This window comes from Cenococcum geophilum, assembly GCF_001692895.1.
Source record: "Cenococcum geophilum 1.58 unplaced genomic scaffold K441scaffold_6, whole genome shotgun sequence".
NCBI classification, from domain to species: Eukaryota; Fungi; Ascomycota; class Dothideomycetes; order Gloniales; family Gloniaceae; genus Cenococcum; species Cenococcum geophilum.
The window spans coordinates 1,981,200-1,996,254 of NW_027137564.1; the positions used below are offsets into that span (position 1 = coordinate 1,981,200).

The 15,055-nt window shown below is 46.3% G+C and overlaps 7 protein-coding genes across 7 annotated transcripts; 4 read left to right on the top strand and 3 right to left on the bottom strand.

The window, feature by feature from the left end:
• The first annotated feature begins 1,138 nt into the window (after positions 1-1,138).
• Positions 1,139-2,616, top strand: K441DRAFT_290422 (protein prenylyltransferase). Its single transcript, XM_067640979.1, has 4 exons — positions 1,139-1,309; positions 1,425-1,678; positions 1,762-2,148; positions 2,205-2,616. Exons 2-4 carry the CDS (start codon positions 1,461-1,463, stop codon positions 2,521-2,523), a joined length of 924 nt encoding a protein of 307 aa, XP_067508160.1. The 5' UTR covers positions 1,139-1,309; positions 1,425-1,460; the 3' UTR covers positions 2,524-2,616.
• A 92-nt stretch (positions 2,617-2,708) lies between these two features.
• Positions 2,709-3,885, bottom strand: K441DRAFT_541894 (tryptophan synthase beta subunit-like PLP-dependent enzyme; the record flags this gene model as incomplete). Its single annotated transcript, XM_067642670.1, has 3 exons — positions 2,709-3,591; positions 3,667-3,720; positions 3,782-3,885. The coding sequence occupies 3 exons, from the start codon at positions 3,883-3,885 to the stop codon at positions 2,709-2,711; spliced, it is 1,041 nt and encodes a 346-aa protein (XP_067508161.1).
• A 256-nt stretch (positions 3,886-4,141) lies between these two features.
• Positions 4,142-6,011, bottom strand: K441DRAFT_684695 (cytochrome P450 family protein; the record flags this gene model as incomplete). Its single annotated transcript, XM_067651807.1, has 7 exons — positions 4,142-4,327; positions 4,394-4,531; positions 4,588-4,682; positions 4,735-5,257; positions 5,357-5,610; positions 5,668-5,769; positions 5,825-6,011. The coding sequence occupies 7 exons, from the start codon at positions 6,009-6,011 to the stop codon at positions 4,142-4,144; spliced, it is 1,485 nt and encodes a 494-aa protein (XP_067508162.1).
• Positions 6,012-6,536: 525 nt separating this feature from the next.
• On the top strand, positions 6,537-7,403 carry K441DRAFT_674224 (uncharacterized protein; the record flags this gene model as incomplete). Its single annotated transcript, XM_067650727.1, has 1 exon — positions 6,537-7,403. One exon carries the CDS (start codon positions 6,537-6,539, stop codon positions 7,401-7,403), a length of 867 nt encoding a protein of 288 aa, XP_067508163.1.
• Positions 7,404-7,961: 558 nt separating this feature from the next.
• On the bottom strand, positions 7,962-9,261 carry K441DRAFT_653940 (peroxisome biosynthesis protein-like protein). Its single transcript, XM_067647618.1, has one exon. It carries the CDS (start codon positions 9,200-9,202, stop codon positions 8,126-8,128), a length of 1,077 nt encoding a protein of 358 aa, XP_067508164.1. The 5' UTR covers positions 9,203-9,261; the 3' UTR covers positions 7,962-8,125.
• A 1,839-nt stretch (positions 9,262-11,100) lies between these two features.
• Positions 11,101-11,370, top strand: K441DRAFT_736369 (uncharacterized protein; the record flags this gene model as incomplete). The annotated part of the gene is made up of 1 exon (XM_067654311.1): positions 11,101-11,370. A coding segment is annotated over one exon (237 nt), but the record flags the coding sequence as incomplete, so codon positions are not given.
• A 2,492-nt stretch (positions 11,371-13,862) lies between these two features.
• K441DRAFT_674226 (uncharacterized protein) lies at positions 13,863-14,554 on the top strand (the record flags this gene model as incomplete). The annotated part of the gene is made up of 3 exons (XM_067650728.1): positions 13,863-13,919; positions 13,970-14,354; positions 14,412-14,554. 3 exons carry the CDS (start codon positions 13,863-13,865, stop codon positions 14,552-14,554), a joined length of 585 nt encoding a protein of 194 aa, XP_067508166.1.
• Positions 14,555-15,055: the final 501 nt, after the last annotated feature.

Consider the following 15,055-nt stretch of genomic DNA (forward strand, 5'->3'; position numbering starts at 1 on the left):
GCCAAGCCTTCTACAGATAAGAGTGACACTTCTGCCACAAAACCAGTTGATGGATTCAATAGCTGATAGGACACAGAAAAGACGCCGCAATTAGTCAGTCTAAATCGAGCAGATGTGCTAATTTCTGAGCTCATGAAGGAGTTTCACAACCCGCAATCCTCCGAACAGAATCTCTATAAGGAGCTTGCTACTTTGGATTCTTTCAAACGATCTTCTGAAGCGGCCCTCAATGATATGAAAAGGAAGGTTCTGCGTACATAATCCAACCACAACTTTTCACGACAAGTTCTCGAAGATCAGTCGACTAACGAGCGATTCCTACAACAAACAACTGAAGCCGCCCTCGACTAGAAGATCGAGGAATATAGGGTCCGTAGTGACGTTGAGCATCGACTCCACCAGCAGATTGCGTACCTCGAGGCCTCTTGTGAGGCACCCGAAACTGGTCTATGTAACGAGGACAAAAAGCTACGACAAGAGAATAGCGAGTTGCAGGAGCGAAGCTAGCCTTGAAGAGGCAAGTCATGCAGAGTTGGTTGAGAATACTCTTCGCGAAGACAATGAGAAATTGCAGAAGAAATTGAGCGAATTGAAGGTACAGATTGAGAAAAACCTGATCTTTGAGCAAGAGAAAGAAAACCTGCGGAGTGAGTCGGAGATTTTGGGATCAGTGCATCAGACCGAGAAGGAGGTCCTGCACAAAGAAATACAGTATCTAGAAGGCTTTCACAGAATCACCAATAAGGATTTGACTATGAAGTATACGAAAGTCGTCTTGAACGTTAACGCCATGCGAATTACAATGGCAGAATATTCCATGTCATATAACTCCAAAAGGCTCTTGTGTCGTCGCCGTCAATTTGAATTATACCACCTCTATTCAATCGGACTTAGTGCTCTTATTGGCGAGATTATGGGGGCAATCCGCTGAATGCACTTGCGGGCCACTTGGCTAGGGATTCGAACTAGGTTTCTGCGAATACCCAGGTCGTTCATTGTTCGTTTGTGATAGGCATTCGTTCTTTAGACCCAGAGACATCAGCAGCATAGTATCGTCCTCCAAATATCACTAATTAGAAGCGTTTTCTTTATTGAACCTGTGCATAAATCGCAACTGCCGTCCAGTTGCTAGGAATAATACTGACAAGCCGAAGTAGGTCTATTTTAGGCTCTCAGATAGTGTAAGGGCGTCCTCATTCTTAGTCAAAGTCAAAGGGAAAGGGATCATTAATATTAGAAATATGAGATTTCATACCTCATGTCACTTTGATAGCTTTATTGTTGGCTTCGATCTATTGTCCCGGTTTAGGTATTGTTCGTTCGTTAACGTTGTCGCTTGCGGGAGATTGGCGTTGTTGAAATTCCCCGCCTTGTCCTCAACCTACCTGAGTCTCTTCGTCGACTGACCAGTTCCATATCCACAGCTAGTTCCTTAACTTGATAGACACCGATAGAAAAAAATGGCCCAGTATTCCGAAGATGAAGCTTGGGCCGACATCGAACCCCTCCCGCAAGACGACGGTGGAGCCCATCCTCTCGCTGCCATAGCCTATACCGAGGAATATAGCGAAGCAATGTCCTACTTACGAGCTGTCATGGCCAAGAATGAGATGAGTGAGAGGGCGTTAGACCTTACCGAGCACATTATCAGCATGAATCCAGCCCACTACACCGTCTGGTATGCAACTTTCTTTGTTATCTCTATCCAACAAACCCTGGCTATGATAGCTACAGTCAGGCAACTAATATTATTGGGTATAGGCTATACCGCGCCAAAGTGCTCTTCGCTATCAATGCCTCCTTACGTGACGAGATCGCGTGGCTCAACCCTACCGCTCTCAAGCACCTCAAAAATTATCAAATTTGGCATCATCGTCAAACCATAGTCGACAAGCTCGATTCACCCGAAGGAGAAACGGCCTTCATATCACGCATGTTCGAGGCTGATGCTAAGAACTACCACGTGTGGAGCTATCGGCAATGGGTTGTGCGGCGTTTCGATTTGTGGGAGAAAGGAGAGCTGGAATCCACGGAAGAAATGTTGAAAAAGGACATAAGAAATAATTCCGCTTGGAACCATCGATGGTTTGTGGTGTTTGGACGTGATGAAAAGGTCAAAGATCAGGAGATTCTGAGCAGGGAGATTGAGTTAGTGTCCTCGACACATGGCCTGATTGATTAAAAACATGCTAACTAGGATTTAGCTATGTTAAAGCTGCTATATACATGGCTCCGCAGAATCAGAGCCCATGGAACTACCTCCGTGGTCTGCTCCGTTACGCCAAATTACCAGCTTCAACTATGAAGGACTTTGCTTTGGAATTTGCCTCGTTAGACAGGCCTGATGAGGTCCATTCAAGTCATGCCCTTGACTTACTTGCAGACGTGTACGCTGAGGAGGTGAATAAGAAGGAGCAAGCTGCAGAGGCTTTGGATCTCCTCGCGAAGAAATATGACCCGATTCGAGCGAACTATTGGAACTATCGGAAGTCTTTGTTGGAGCAGCCAAGCGTAGTGGCTTAACTTGCTCATATCTCGATGGAAAAGCTGCATGAGATACCCGGCTGGTGTTTTGGAGTTTACTGATTTGAGAAATTATAGCAGCACTACAGTTCTAGCGCTAAGAGCTCTGGAAGCAGATGATGTAACCCAATGGCAGAATCCAATCAGACAGCAACCGCAGACGGTGCATTCTTCTGACTTGGCACCTACCCATTCATGGGTATCTCCGTCTCCACCATACCAAATTCCTGCTTCCACTTCATCAACATATCTACCGTAACATTACTCCCCCCACACAACACAATTACAACCTTGCTCCCCTTTCCCAATCTCCTCCCGAGCACCTTGTCCAAGCGCCCATCATAACATAGCGCTACATTTACACCGCTTGCCATTTCTACCATCAACCTCTCGTCATCCGCCAAACGCCAACACCCCATTGCAGCTTCAGCATCTGGAAGCACAATACTTTTCACGTTTGACCTCAGGCCATACTCAAGACTCTTCCCTGTTACTCTGACAGCGCCAAGGCTAGTTGCCTGAGACGTAATACCTGGTAGGGTTACCAGCTCCCCAGCTAACACACTCTTCGCGAGGGATTCGGCGCCCTCGGTCTCCGTGGCCAGAACTTGCACGTCAGACCAGCCAAGCGCATCAAGGCCTTCGCACACGCCGTTGAAGAGCCCACCACCGCCAACGCTACATATCACCACATCTGGTTTCTCGCCGTGCGGCATCTGCTCTTTAATCTCGTGCATCATAGTGGCGTTTCCGGTCCAGATATCTGGGTGGTCGAAGGGGGGTACGTATATCCCCTCTTTGTCCTTCGCCAGCACCTCCTCGCGAAGATACTTATCGGCTTCGGCCCAGGTCGCGCCGCGCTGGATAACATCGTGAGCGCCTGCAGCGCGCAGTTTGGAAATCATGAGGGGTTTTGTGGAAAGCGGTACGATGACAGTACACGGATGGTGCAAAGTGCGGGCAGCATAGACGCAGGCAAGGCCGGCGTTGCCACCTGAGGATGAGTATATATGTGGTGTGCTACCAGAATTGGGGGAGAGACGGGCAAGGAGGTAGTTTCCTATGCCTCTGTTTAGGGTGTCAGTATGGACATGTCAAATTTTCACGTGAGAGTTGTAGGAGGGAGTAGTTGATATGTGATACCTAGACTTGAAAGAGCCACTGGGCTGGAGGTTCTCCAATTTGAGAAAGACTCTGCTTCTACGATTTAGAAGATATGTTCGACAGTTTAAATTTGGCATAACAGGAAAGCTCATACCATTTTGCAGCCTTCGACAAAGAGCTGGATTCCTTGAGCGGAGTCTCAACCCAGGGTTTCTCCTGCTTCTGAGAAGGGGCTAAGCTGCCGTTTTGGACGGTCATTGGACTATATAATTGAAGTTGAGTAAAGTGTGAGTTTGGATAAAGAAAGAAGAGGAGACAAAGTGGATCGAGGAGTTTGGGTTTTATGTGAAACAGGTGTTAGGAGATGACACAGATATAGTCATGCGTGATACGGGGAGATAAAACGGAAACTTCTTTATCGATAAGCCAAGCGCACGCCCTAAGCTGGACACCGGCCAAAAGGATCGTAGCGTCATGACGTCGTGACAGGGTAAAAAGCCTTGTACCTCTTTTATTACCTTCTAATTGACAACCTGCATCTCAAATCCGTCTGCTTGACAAACCAATAATTAAGGCAGTGGAGCTCTTTCTGTGGCTCTTCAAGCTCGAAGTCGAATCGGCAAACAAGTTGCGGTATTACCTTCCCAATCTCGAGCAGAGAGATGTTTTTCCCCATGCAGCCACGCGACCCAAGGCCGAACTTAAGCGTAATCAGCCGCTAAATCGGGTTCTTGTTACTAAAAAGAAATGCTGATTGGATACTTACAGGGAAATTATATTGTTCCATCACCGATAAGGTCTTCTCGTCGGACTCAATCCACCGCTCGGGTCTGAAAAACCGAGCATCTGGGCCGAAGATGTCTCGGTTATAGTGAGCAACCCATGTGTTGATGCCGACAGTAGCCTAGCACAATATCAACACCAATACAGGATATTTTATCCCTATGTATGGGGCCTCACTCCTTCCGGAAAGAATTCCCCCGAGATGGTTGCGCCTCCCTTAGGAACCTTTCTTGCAAGGATTAGGCCAGTGGCTGGGTGTAGCCTCAAACTTTCTGCTGTTATATTAGCTCTAATGAGCTTCAAAGCTATAAGAACATTTCACACCCTTGATAACCGCCTGCAAATATGGCATGGCCTGTGTCTCTTTGAGTGTTACGGGATCCGACACTTGCCCTCTTTTAGCCATACCATCAATCTCGTCGCGAAGTTTCTGCATTTTCTCTAGGTGTGTGCATAGGTAGTGCAAAATAGCACTTAGCGAGATTGCTATCGTATCGGACCCTGCTAAAATATTTGCAAGAGACCCCATAAGTACGTCCTGAGCGGTGAAGTAATCTGGCCTCTCGTTGTGCGCAGTCAAAAATCTGCCGACTTGGTCCATAGGACCATCATCTGCTTCAGTTCCTAGCCGCACTTTTCGCTCACGGATCCTCTCGTTTGCGAATTTGAACAAGTACTGGAGGCTAGCTGCTCCAGAGCTAGGTAGGTAACTGACGATACGGAAGAGTAGTGGGTGGAGAGATGGATAAATTCCGGCAAGTGTAGCATACATTCTTCTGTTCTCGTTGGCTTCGATTAAACCGCCCATGTCTTCACCGGCGTTAAGGAAACCGAATCTTTTTGAGAACTATCCGAAGTCAGTCAGTTGCTCGTTACTTTTGAGATGTGGTCAAGGAATATTTCGATGTCGCTGAAGCAATTTCCCACAATATAAATAGGCGCATACAGTGATTGCTCCAATAACATCGAGAGCGTAATACAGCATCCACTCTCCTAAATTAATGACTAGATTTGAACCACTCAGCTCTTCAAATCGCTGGCTAAGAATCCGTCCGCATTCGTCTACGAAGCCCTCATAGCCCATCAGCGTAGACATGGAATACGACGCAGCATACTTCCGCCGCTGAGCCGTATGATAAGATATGCTCTGGGTAGTGAACAGTAGTTCGTTTTTCTGCATCGGATTCGTCCAGCCGTAGTCTTTGGGCTCTGGTATATTAGTATGCTGGTTTAGATACGTCTCTTAACAAAACGCACACCAATCAGCTTTAGGGAACTCTGTGCTACGGCCATAAATTATCTTTACAGCATCTGGATCATCTATGCTGAACTCATTCGGAGCTATCCGGACAATCTTGCCTGCACGAAGGGTTAGGGCTGCAGACGCTCCGGCAACGCTTCTCTCTCTACATACCATATTTCCGGTGTAGCTCGATGTTCTCCTTTTCAAAACATCCTCTGTAAACCTTAAAAAAATACCAAAAACTTGTGATACGAGCAAGCAAGGGCCCAGGAATATCACGCAAAGGCGACGAATAATACTTATACAGAGAAAAGACCACGCGAGCAAAAACAATCGATGCAAGAGCCCAGTAAAACATGGCTAGATGGTGGTTAAACTGAGTGTGGGGACTGGCAGAATTATGAGAATGTGACCGAGTACTGGTCGACAGGGCTTGCTTCAGATATTTTGCAACATCGAGGTTCTGAGGAAGAGCGAACATATAGAGTGGATGCTTGGTGCAAATGGAGAGCCGGAGTGTTCAGCTGCCACTTTCATAGCGTCACCTACCCCACTTCACTAATGGTGTCACCATGCATATGTTTTTCACGACACTTTCCCAGGTCACGCTGGGCAGAGTCGAATGCTAGGAGCACGAATGCGTTATGAGTGTTTATGCATATAATAGCAGACCCTCTCAAGTTCGACCTCTTTAAATGAGGCTTTACTATTAGCTCTTTCCGCTCTCCGCAGTGGACCCGTGTGTACGCCAAGCCGCAGTGAGGATGTTTCGAAGGATCAAGTCTTGGGGCTAGGCTGCAGCCTTAAAGATTCATATTTAAAGCCTCCCGTTCCCTTCTCTTGAGGCATATATCACCCGCACAAATGCCGAATATAATCCATCATGCCCACAGCTGCCACCCGCGTTCTCGGCACCCCCGAGCTCCTCGAAGCCATCCTCCTGCATCTCCCTCTCCGAGACCTCCTCCACTCTCAACGGGTAAGCTGCCAATTCCAAGCTGCTGTCACCTCATCGCCATCTATCCAACGAGCCCTTTTCTTTCGCGCCAACCGCCGCAAACTTAGCCCGCAGGAATGGGAAATCAATCCTCTGCTTCGCGAAGCTTTCCTCCCGTGGTTCCTCTACCCAAAATCCGAGATAGATCTTCCTAACTTCGAAACCTTCGAGTTCCTAGATTGGAACAGTAGTGAGCAGAAGCAAATTGCATATGCCAGACCAGAAGCAAGCTGGAGGCGCATGTTCTTTATACAGCCACCACCGCAGAAGCTCACTGTGAAGCGATACTGCCGTGGTAGGGGTGGTGACTCCGAGACGGCGGGCGAGCTTCTCTTTGATGCTGACGAGAACGATGGTGTAAGAATGGATGTACTCTACGACATACCCTTCTCTTTTTTTTGCATGCAGACTGCCAGTAGCTTCGGGCTGCAAGTCCATTTCCCTCGCTCTGGCAATGCCGAAGCGCCTAGTATGACCTTAAAATTACGATATGTTAAGCACTGCTGCCACAGGGCGCCAAAAGGGCAACCTCGGTTGCAGAGCTTGGCAGATAAGAAGTGGCATTTCAAGGATATCAAATATAAAGCGCCTTTGCACCCTGGATATCGCTCGAGAATCGGGTGGAGCTGGTCGAGCGACATGACTCTGGACCATGGTGGAGTATCCCCTCAAGAATTAAAAGGGTGGAAGATCAGGAGGCATCCAGATGCTCTCAGTAACGATTCGGGTAATTTCGAAGAAGAGGAGTTGTGATTTTGTGTTCCTCTGTCCCTTGGCTTCTGATACCTCTGCAATCGATGCCTCATGACAGGCCTACCACCTTCAGTTCATTGTGATCAGAAAGCATTACGGTCTAGAAAGAAATTCAACGGCTGACGGAGTTTCTTCGCAAATGCCCACATACACTCAGCAGATCCGTCTTCTTGATTAAGTATTCACGGCAGCATTCTCCAGTGATTTCACGCCGGCCCTTCTTGGGCATTACCATTCTAATATAATGAATGCATTGGGCACGCCGAGCACAGAAAGCCTGTCTACCACCGTCTGCATCTATGAGACGATTGACCCACCCAATGGAAGACCTTAGTACAAACTCAGTCTAGACGACGAATTTAATCACGCCAAACCATCTGCTTTTATAGCTGCACGGTTGTCGTGCAACTGGTCTGTTGACTGAGGCCGGGTCTTCTCAGATCCAGGAACGCGTATATGGCATGGGTTGAACAGGTCTCCACAAAATAGGCGGTGCATATCGGGCCGTATCTTATTAAACGAGCCAGCTAAATTTAGTGGGACGGCTTATATTGCGTTCAACGAGCGTTTGATTCATTAATATTTAGGTCCAGAATTTTCTTAAATAATGGTGAATGCGCTATCCCTATTTATACCCCCACTGCCAATACTCCGAACATACTCGTGATCAAAGACTCCTTTACACGCTAATAAAAACCCAAATCCCTAATCGTACAGCGGAATCACCCTCTCAGAGGCAAAATATGCTGAACCAGACTCATCTGTCTACACAGCGGACACTCAGGTTTCTCACGACACCAGTCGCCAATACATGTCCAACAGAAAACATGCCCGCATGTCGTAACACTCGGATCCTTCATCTCCTCCAGACATAATGTACACTTTCTCTGCTGCGTTCCCGATATCCAACCCATAGTCTCTTCATTATTCAGATTATACCGAGGTCGGTCTAGTACGGGGGTATGCGTGATCCTCTGCAGACTTTCGAGGCTACGTTCCGCGTATTGCGCCCCGCCTTCGAACAGCAACGCATTATTACTACTGTAAGCCTCCGAGTTCAATGATACCTCAACACCATGATCCAGCACGGCATTGCTGCCGACCGCCGAGCCGACATTCGCGACGCTGACGGTGTTTTGGAGGTGCAAGTAGCCCTGCACTGCCATCTGGAGGACAAGGAGGACGCCGAGCACCTCGTAGCCTACGCGCTGCTCGCTTTCCTCCACTTTCCGCGTGAATATATAGCGTAGGCCCCATAGGCGCTTGCCCAGGTGGTAGTAGGCACCGGAGAAGTAGAAGGCTGCCAGACTGATGGCGTAAATGGGGGAGGGCGAGGTAATTGTGTCGAGGTTCGAGAGGAGGTACGATTGAAAGCTGCGGGCAAGGGAAGATTTGTTGTCTTTCCTCTTTCGTAGATTTGATTCTAGCTTCATACGCACGCGCCGTCGGAAGGCCGGTAGCATGCGATTCAGCGAGTAAGGAAGCAGGATTGTGGATAGGATGTAGCCAGCGCGGCGCTGGAGGGAGGGGAGGCGGAGGGTATCATCCTCTACCTGGACAATGTCACAGTATTCTTCCCCCAATGTGCGATTGCCAACGAATGTGGTGAGACCAAGGTAAAGTAACTCGGAAAAGGTGTGCGCTTCGGATGTGTATGTGTGGGCGAAACGCGCTCCATAGAGCTTGCGGAGGATGTTGGAGAGTTGTTCAAGAAGGATGCCTTGAAAGTAGGCGTCTTTCTGGTGGGAGCGAATAATATCGGGGGAGGCGGCGAAGGGGTATTGATACGTTTCACCCATGCTAAAAGTAGAGAGAGACAGAGTAAGGGTTAGAGTGAGGGTAGTATTTCTTCGAAAACTATGAAGCTGCCGGAGGTTCAGATGAGAGGATAGGGCCAAGAAATCAGACCTCGGCTCTCGCTTAAGCGGTAGCAGATCTCTTTCTGTACTCCCACTCTTCAGCGCCGATAAAAGCGGCGGAATAACGGCACGGGCCACAAACACCAAAACACCCCCTAAACAATTACAACAAACAACAATACGCGCACCAAAACACTCCCAAGATTGCCGGCGTGTAAATGGGCAGATAACACAGTATTGAGCATAAATTGAGCGTTTAATTGTATATAGAAATCAAGGTATGGCCGAAAATCTAGTATTTATGGCCCGTGCCGTTATTCCGCCGCTTTTATCGGCGCCGAAGAGTCCCAGTTTCTAGGTGCGAAGAACTAATCGCACGGAAATATCACAACAGATATCCAGTTCAAATTATGGCAGAGGTTGCCAAGGACAGTGGAAGACGCCGCGGATGTTCAAGAAGCTTCCCGATAAGCAGCAGAATTGAACACAAAGCACTCCCCTATCTTACAATATAGGTAGTTTGGGTTTTCTTGAAGTCAACTTGAGTGAGCCTACAAGCCTTCTAAGGCCTATGAAATATCCGCGCACCCGGCTGGCTCTAGATATACAATAATCCGCACCATCCATCACCCGGCACACACCTCAGGAGATGACGGCAGAAGAATTGATTGCCTCAGTGAGACCGAGAGAAGTTGAGGAAATGCCTCGCGGCATTCAGCTCTATGAGGACAGGCCAACACTCGCGGAGGCAGTCTGTGCTCCTCATTTGAGGAGCACAGGAGAGTCATTTCAAGAGCTAGAGCGTTGGACGAAAACCGTTTCAGGGCTTGGTGGCCATCAGCGCAAGACAACGCTTTGGCCCTGGGACTAAATCTCAGAGGCGATGATAAAATAATATCCGCCGTTCTCTTCGGTCATAGTGTCATTCTATGCTCTGATCCAGGTAGGCTTCGTGTTCTTCCGCCGTGACCACCTCGATCTCCTACTAATTACGCTCTACAGACTCAGAACCCCCTTGTTCATATCTTGTGGAAATCATATCAGCCATCATAATGGAGCGCGAATATTGGATCTCACTAGAGACTCGGATTTCGAAACCAAGCCCACATACACTCATAATAGCCAACAACAGACAGACTTCAGAGTGCTTCGTGGATTTACTCATTCAGCTTACAGTTAAACCCCCTTATAACGATATAGGGTATATAACGATATTGTCTATATTACGATATATATCCTTAATCAATCCTTTTTTGGTGTAATATTACGATATTCTGGCTTTTGGTGATATCGTTAAGTTGTCTCACCAATATCGGTATAAGCAGATTTTGATTCGTTGGATTTAACGCTTGCTCACCACATATTCAGCCATCAATAACCACCACACAACGATTTAAATCTATTAAAATAACCCTTAGATCTTACTCTCTGTACCTAATTCTACCTTATTTATTATGGCAAGACATCAAAATTCTAAAAGGCAACGCCATTATGGGGTTTCCGACTTTGAACGCCAAAAAATACGCGCCCACTACCAAAGTTACCCCCACCTGTTACAAAGCTAGCTCGCTTAATGGGCTACTAACTTCTTTTATCATAGAATTAATTAATCCTTAATATCGGAAATATTTAGTAATAAGTTTAAGCACCTTAATATAGCTAAGTTGCCACGTAGGCAAGGCAGGTAAGAGCGTAAAAGGGACGCTAAATAACCTCTTTTAGAAGAAGATCTCTTTAAATAGCACCAACGCCTACAAAACTCTCGCATTTCTATTTCTGGCGAGCTTATACGTATTACTGCTGCTTAGTTATAGCAACGGATACCTGTATTAGCTAAGATAGCGGAGCCAAAGTGGTCTACTAGCTGGTTGGAAGGCTTTAAATCTCGCAATAATATTCGCAAGAGAAAGCAGTACGGTAAGGCTGCCTTAGTTAATATAGAGGGAGCAGAGGATCGCATAATAGAGCTTCGAGTAATTGTCGCACCTTATCCACTAAAGGATGTTTTCAATATAGATAAGACAGGGCTATTTTGGAAGGCTATACCGGATACTATATTAGCTACTAAGGCTTAATTAGGAATAAAGAAGTAAAAGGCATAAATCTCTCTAGGCAATTGCTGTAATGTAAATAGCTTTAAAAAGCTTTCTCTTCTCGTAATTAGCTTAGCATAACGGCCACATTACTTTACGGCTAATAAAGTTAATATAGCCTTATTGGATATTATCTGGAGGTATAATAAGAAGGCCTAGATAATAACAGTTATTATACTTAATTAGCTTACCTAGTTTAACAAAAGGATATTTAGCAGGAAGGTACTCCTCCTAATTAATAGCTTCAGCGCTTACAAAGTAGCTATTTAAACGACCTCTAAGAACAGCTCTCTTAAGAACACGCGCGTCGAGTTCCTTCCCCTAAATTGCACCTTTGTATACCAGCCTCTTAACTAAGGGATAATTACAAACTTTAAGCTCTTCTACCAAAGATATTAGATGCGGTTTATAGTAAAGCAGTTACTTAAAAACTAAGATCTAATTAAGCAGATACATGTCCTATAGGCAATTTAATAGGTAATTACAGCTTAATAGGAGGTTACACCACAGACAATTAAGAACTGCTTTATTAAATCTATACTATTTGGCTCTTGTATAGGCCTACGGCCTCGCCCCTAGGGTTATATAGATCCTCCTATTGTTAATAAGCTGCAGGCAATGGCAGAAGAGCTGCAAGCAGCAGGAAGAATCCGTCCGTAACAAATATTTAGGATTTTATTAAGCTACCAGGTAAGGAAGTGGAGGATTTAACGGAGGATCTTATTAAGCATATAGCAGAGCTCTACGCAGGGCCTAATCGTGATGCAGAGACAGATAAGGAAGTCGTTAAGCAACCCCAAATTAAGCTTAATGAGGCGCTTGACGCCTTATAAAAGCTTTATCTTTATAAGGAATAGTAGGAAGATTATAATAGAGATATAATTACGACTCTATTAAGGCACGAGCGACAACTCCAAAATCAACGAAGTCAGAACACCAAACAGCAATCAATTATGACGTATTTTAGTGTAGCCAATCGCTCAATTGCGACTTCACAGGTGTAGATATATAATATTATTACCTAATTTTAATTTTTGGTGCATTTTATATATAAATACTAAATATAACGATACCCTTGGTATTACGATACGGTCGGCTAAATAAGTCGTATCGTTATAAGGGGGTTTGACTGTATATGCGAAAAGCATTTTCTGGACGTACATGTCTACACGCTCACCCGACGGCAATGTCCACAATGTACGGCTTCCACCTACCGAGCGTCGACATCCTCGTTGCCACACTAACTTAGAAAACTTTGTTCGAGCAAGCGACCGCATTGATTAGGTTTTCTAAAATATTTAGTCATTGACGCAGGCTGGATCGACCAAAACGCAACTCTCCTCAATACCGAATCCATGTTTCACCCGGTTCAAGGCCACTGAGATCATTCGTCCAGGATTATTTAACCATTGTCTGCACTCCTGAAATTCCCAACCTATTTGTTCTACCATATTCAAAACCCGTCTGGACCAAAACTGTTGCAATTATTGACTTGATCAGCAGAGCATCACACTCCAGTCAACAAGTCGAGCAGCGAAAACACAATCGAGAGGAAGGACCTTCAATGAATCCAATGAGCTAGCCAAAGAAGAGTCTGTTAAGGAGCCTGGCTAGGACTCCAACCGTGTATTATCCTCAGAACTTAAGTGTAAGTACTACAGCACGGTTTCTTAAGTTAACTAACATTAGTAGCCAGATTTATCGAATTTTCAATTCCTTTAAAAATTGATGTTTCCCGTCTTCTTTATCTGAAGCGAGTACCTTTGGTACCTGAACTTATTAGTGGACTCATGTACATGCGTATATGTTATACACACAATGACTCTTCGGAATAGGCGTCCTGCATCTGCAACCAACTGAAACGAGCTGGCCAAGAATTATAACGATTATGGATTATCCATAGTAGGACTTTGAGTGTTTTCCGGCTTTTCATACTCGTGAAAGCAATTTGTATTCTCGGTTCTAGTGTGGTCCTTGAGCTGCGGCAGGAATCTTCAATCCGAGGAGCGGGCTGGATCGCGAAGTATCGGTAAAATTAAAGATGTATGATATTTTCAAGATCAGATACTAGAGTAACCTAGACTTCCTGGAGCCGTGAGTCATCATCTACAATCCCGTTCTGAGCGTACATCCTAGTCGTGAAATGATTTATTGTATCGCTTAGCTCAGTAGCGGGGGGTGTTGACTCGGTGGTGACCCTAGAAGACGCTCACCGCTTTCACAGCTACACTTATAAATTGCTCATGTGCCTTTTGATAACAGCATCTCTTTCCGCATGTTGGTGCCAGGTTCATATGCTCCATCATCTATGCTCTCCTTATCCTTGCTAGTGTAAATCCCACTTTCTCTAAGCTGAGCGGTTGCGTCCCAATTCCTCAATTCTCTGAGAACTTTCTTGTGACTCACCACAGTCTGCCTTCACATTATCCAACGACTTAATAATTAAATGCACTCGAAGCTCCATCCTAGCCCCGATATTCCAGCTGTTAACGTGAGTTGATTTCGCCATGGTTCGTAATGCTAAGAGGGAAAGAAAACGTCTCGAGTATGAGCTTGGAGTCCAGGTACTTCCACCAAAAGATATTGACACCGACCACTCTGCTAATCGGCACAGTCCAAGATCCAACGTACGCATGATCCAGGCCCTGGGCTTTGGCATATCGGCGAAGACGTTCTAGTTGCTGTCCCGTCATCACCCCATTCTCAGAAGACGGTAAAGCTGGGAGACCCTTCGCTTATAAGGCCACCATCATCAGGTTCACATGATGCAACACAACCAGAAGACAGAGCTGACGACCTATTGTCCGCGCCTCCCCGTAAGATGGCTAGGATTGAGGGTAAACTCGGCGCAGCCGATCCAATCATGCCAACAGAGCAGCGCGTCTCGATGACCACGAACATCGAGCCTCTCCGACGCAGTGACTTAAGTGCGGAGACTAAAACCGTAATGGCCGTTGGAGTCCCTTGCATGCAAGCCCTAGGTCAAGCCCTAGGCCAACGTATGTGCCGTTATCGCGTCCTCGATATACAACCGCTGCCTACTGATATCCCACTAGATCACCGCCCATTGCTGCACGAGCAACAAAAACGAGAGAACGATCAACTTTTACCCAGACCTGCTGTCCTTGTCCATGAGAGTAGCTCCATGAAAAAGGGCTCCCAAAAAAGCCCCGAAGGACTTCTCGACACTCTCTCTTGAGATCGCAGCTGAGCATCTGCGCCAGCTTGAAAAGTGAATACCCAGTAACGGGATCGGTTCGTGTTCCATGAATGGCAACACCATCACAATTCCCACAGGAAAATCCCATCTCAGGAACATGCAGTCTTGGGTCAAATTCGAGAAGCCGAGGTGGTCGGAAGCATGTGTAGGAAGTCTTGTTCTCAAGACTTGAACTCATCGGGATCCCCCTGATGACTAGATGAGATAATACATATACGTAGTCCTGCCCTTCAAAATAAATTTTGATCATTGTTTTACGGCTTATTTTATCCTCGATCTTACTAGCTTCATGAGGTTATTTAGCTCCACAGGTCCCGCCTTGAAGGTGTGACCAAAGGAGAGTTCGTAGGCACCTATCACCGGCCGGTCAAAAAGTTCCGATTCCGATATCCCGCAGAATTCTAGAAATGAACTTTTGTGTAGTTAATCCTTATCTGTGAAAGAGAAACCGAACGCGAGGGAGCTGCTCAGAACCCCACC

Bases quoted from the DNA above. Each gene is read 5' to 3' on its own strand.
- K441DRAFT_290422 (XM_067640979.1), top strand. From the start codon at position 1,461: ATGGCCCAGTATTCCGAAGATGAAGCTTGGGCCGACATCGAACCCCTC. The intron at 1,679-1,761 runs GTATGCAACTTT...TATTGGGTATAG, and splicing joins CCAGCCCACTACACCGTCTG to GCTATACCGCGCCAAAGTGC. The intron at 2,149-2,204 runs GTTAGTGTCCTC...ACTAGGATTTAG, and splicing joins ATTCTGAGCAGGGAGATTGA to CTATGTTAAAGCTGCTATAT.
- K441DRAFT_653940 (XM_067647618.1), bottom strand. From the start codon at position 9,202: ATGGGTGAAACGTATCAATACCCCTTCGCCGCCTCCCCCGATATTATT.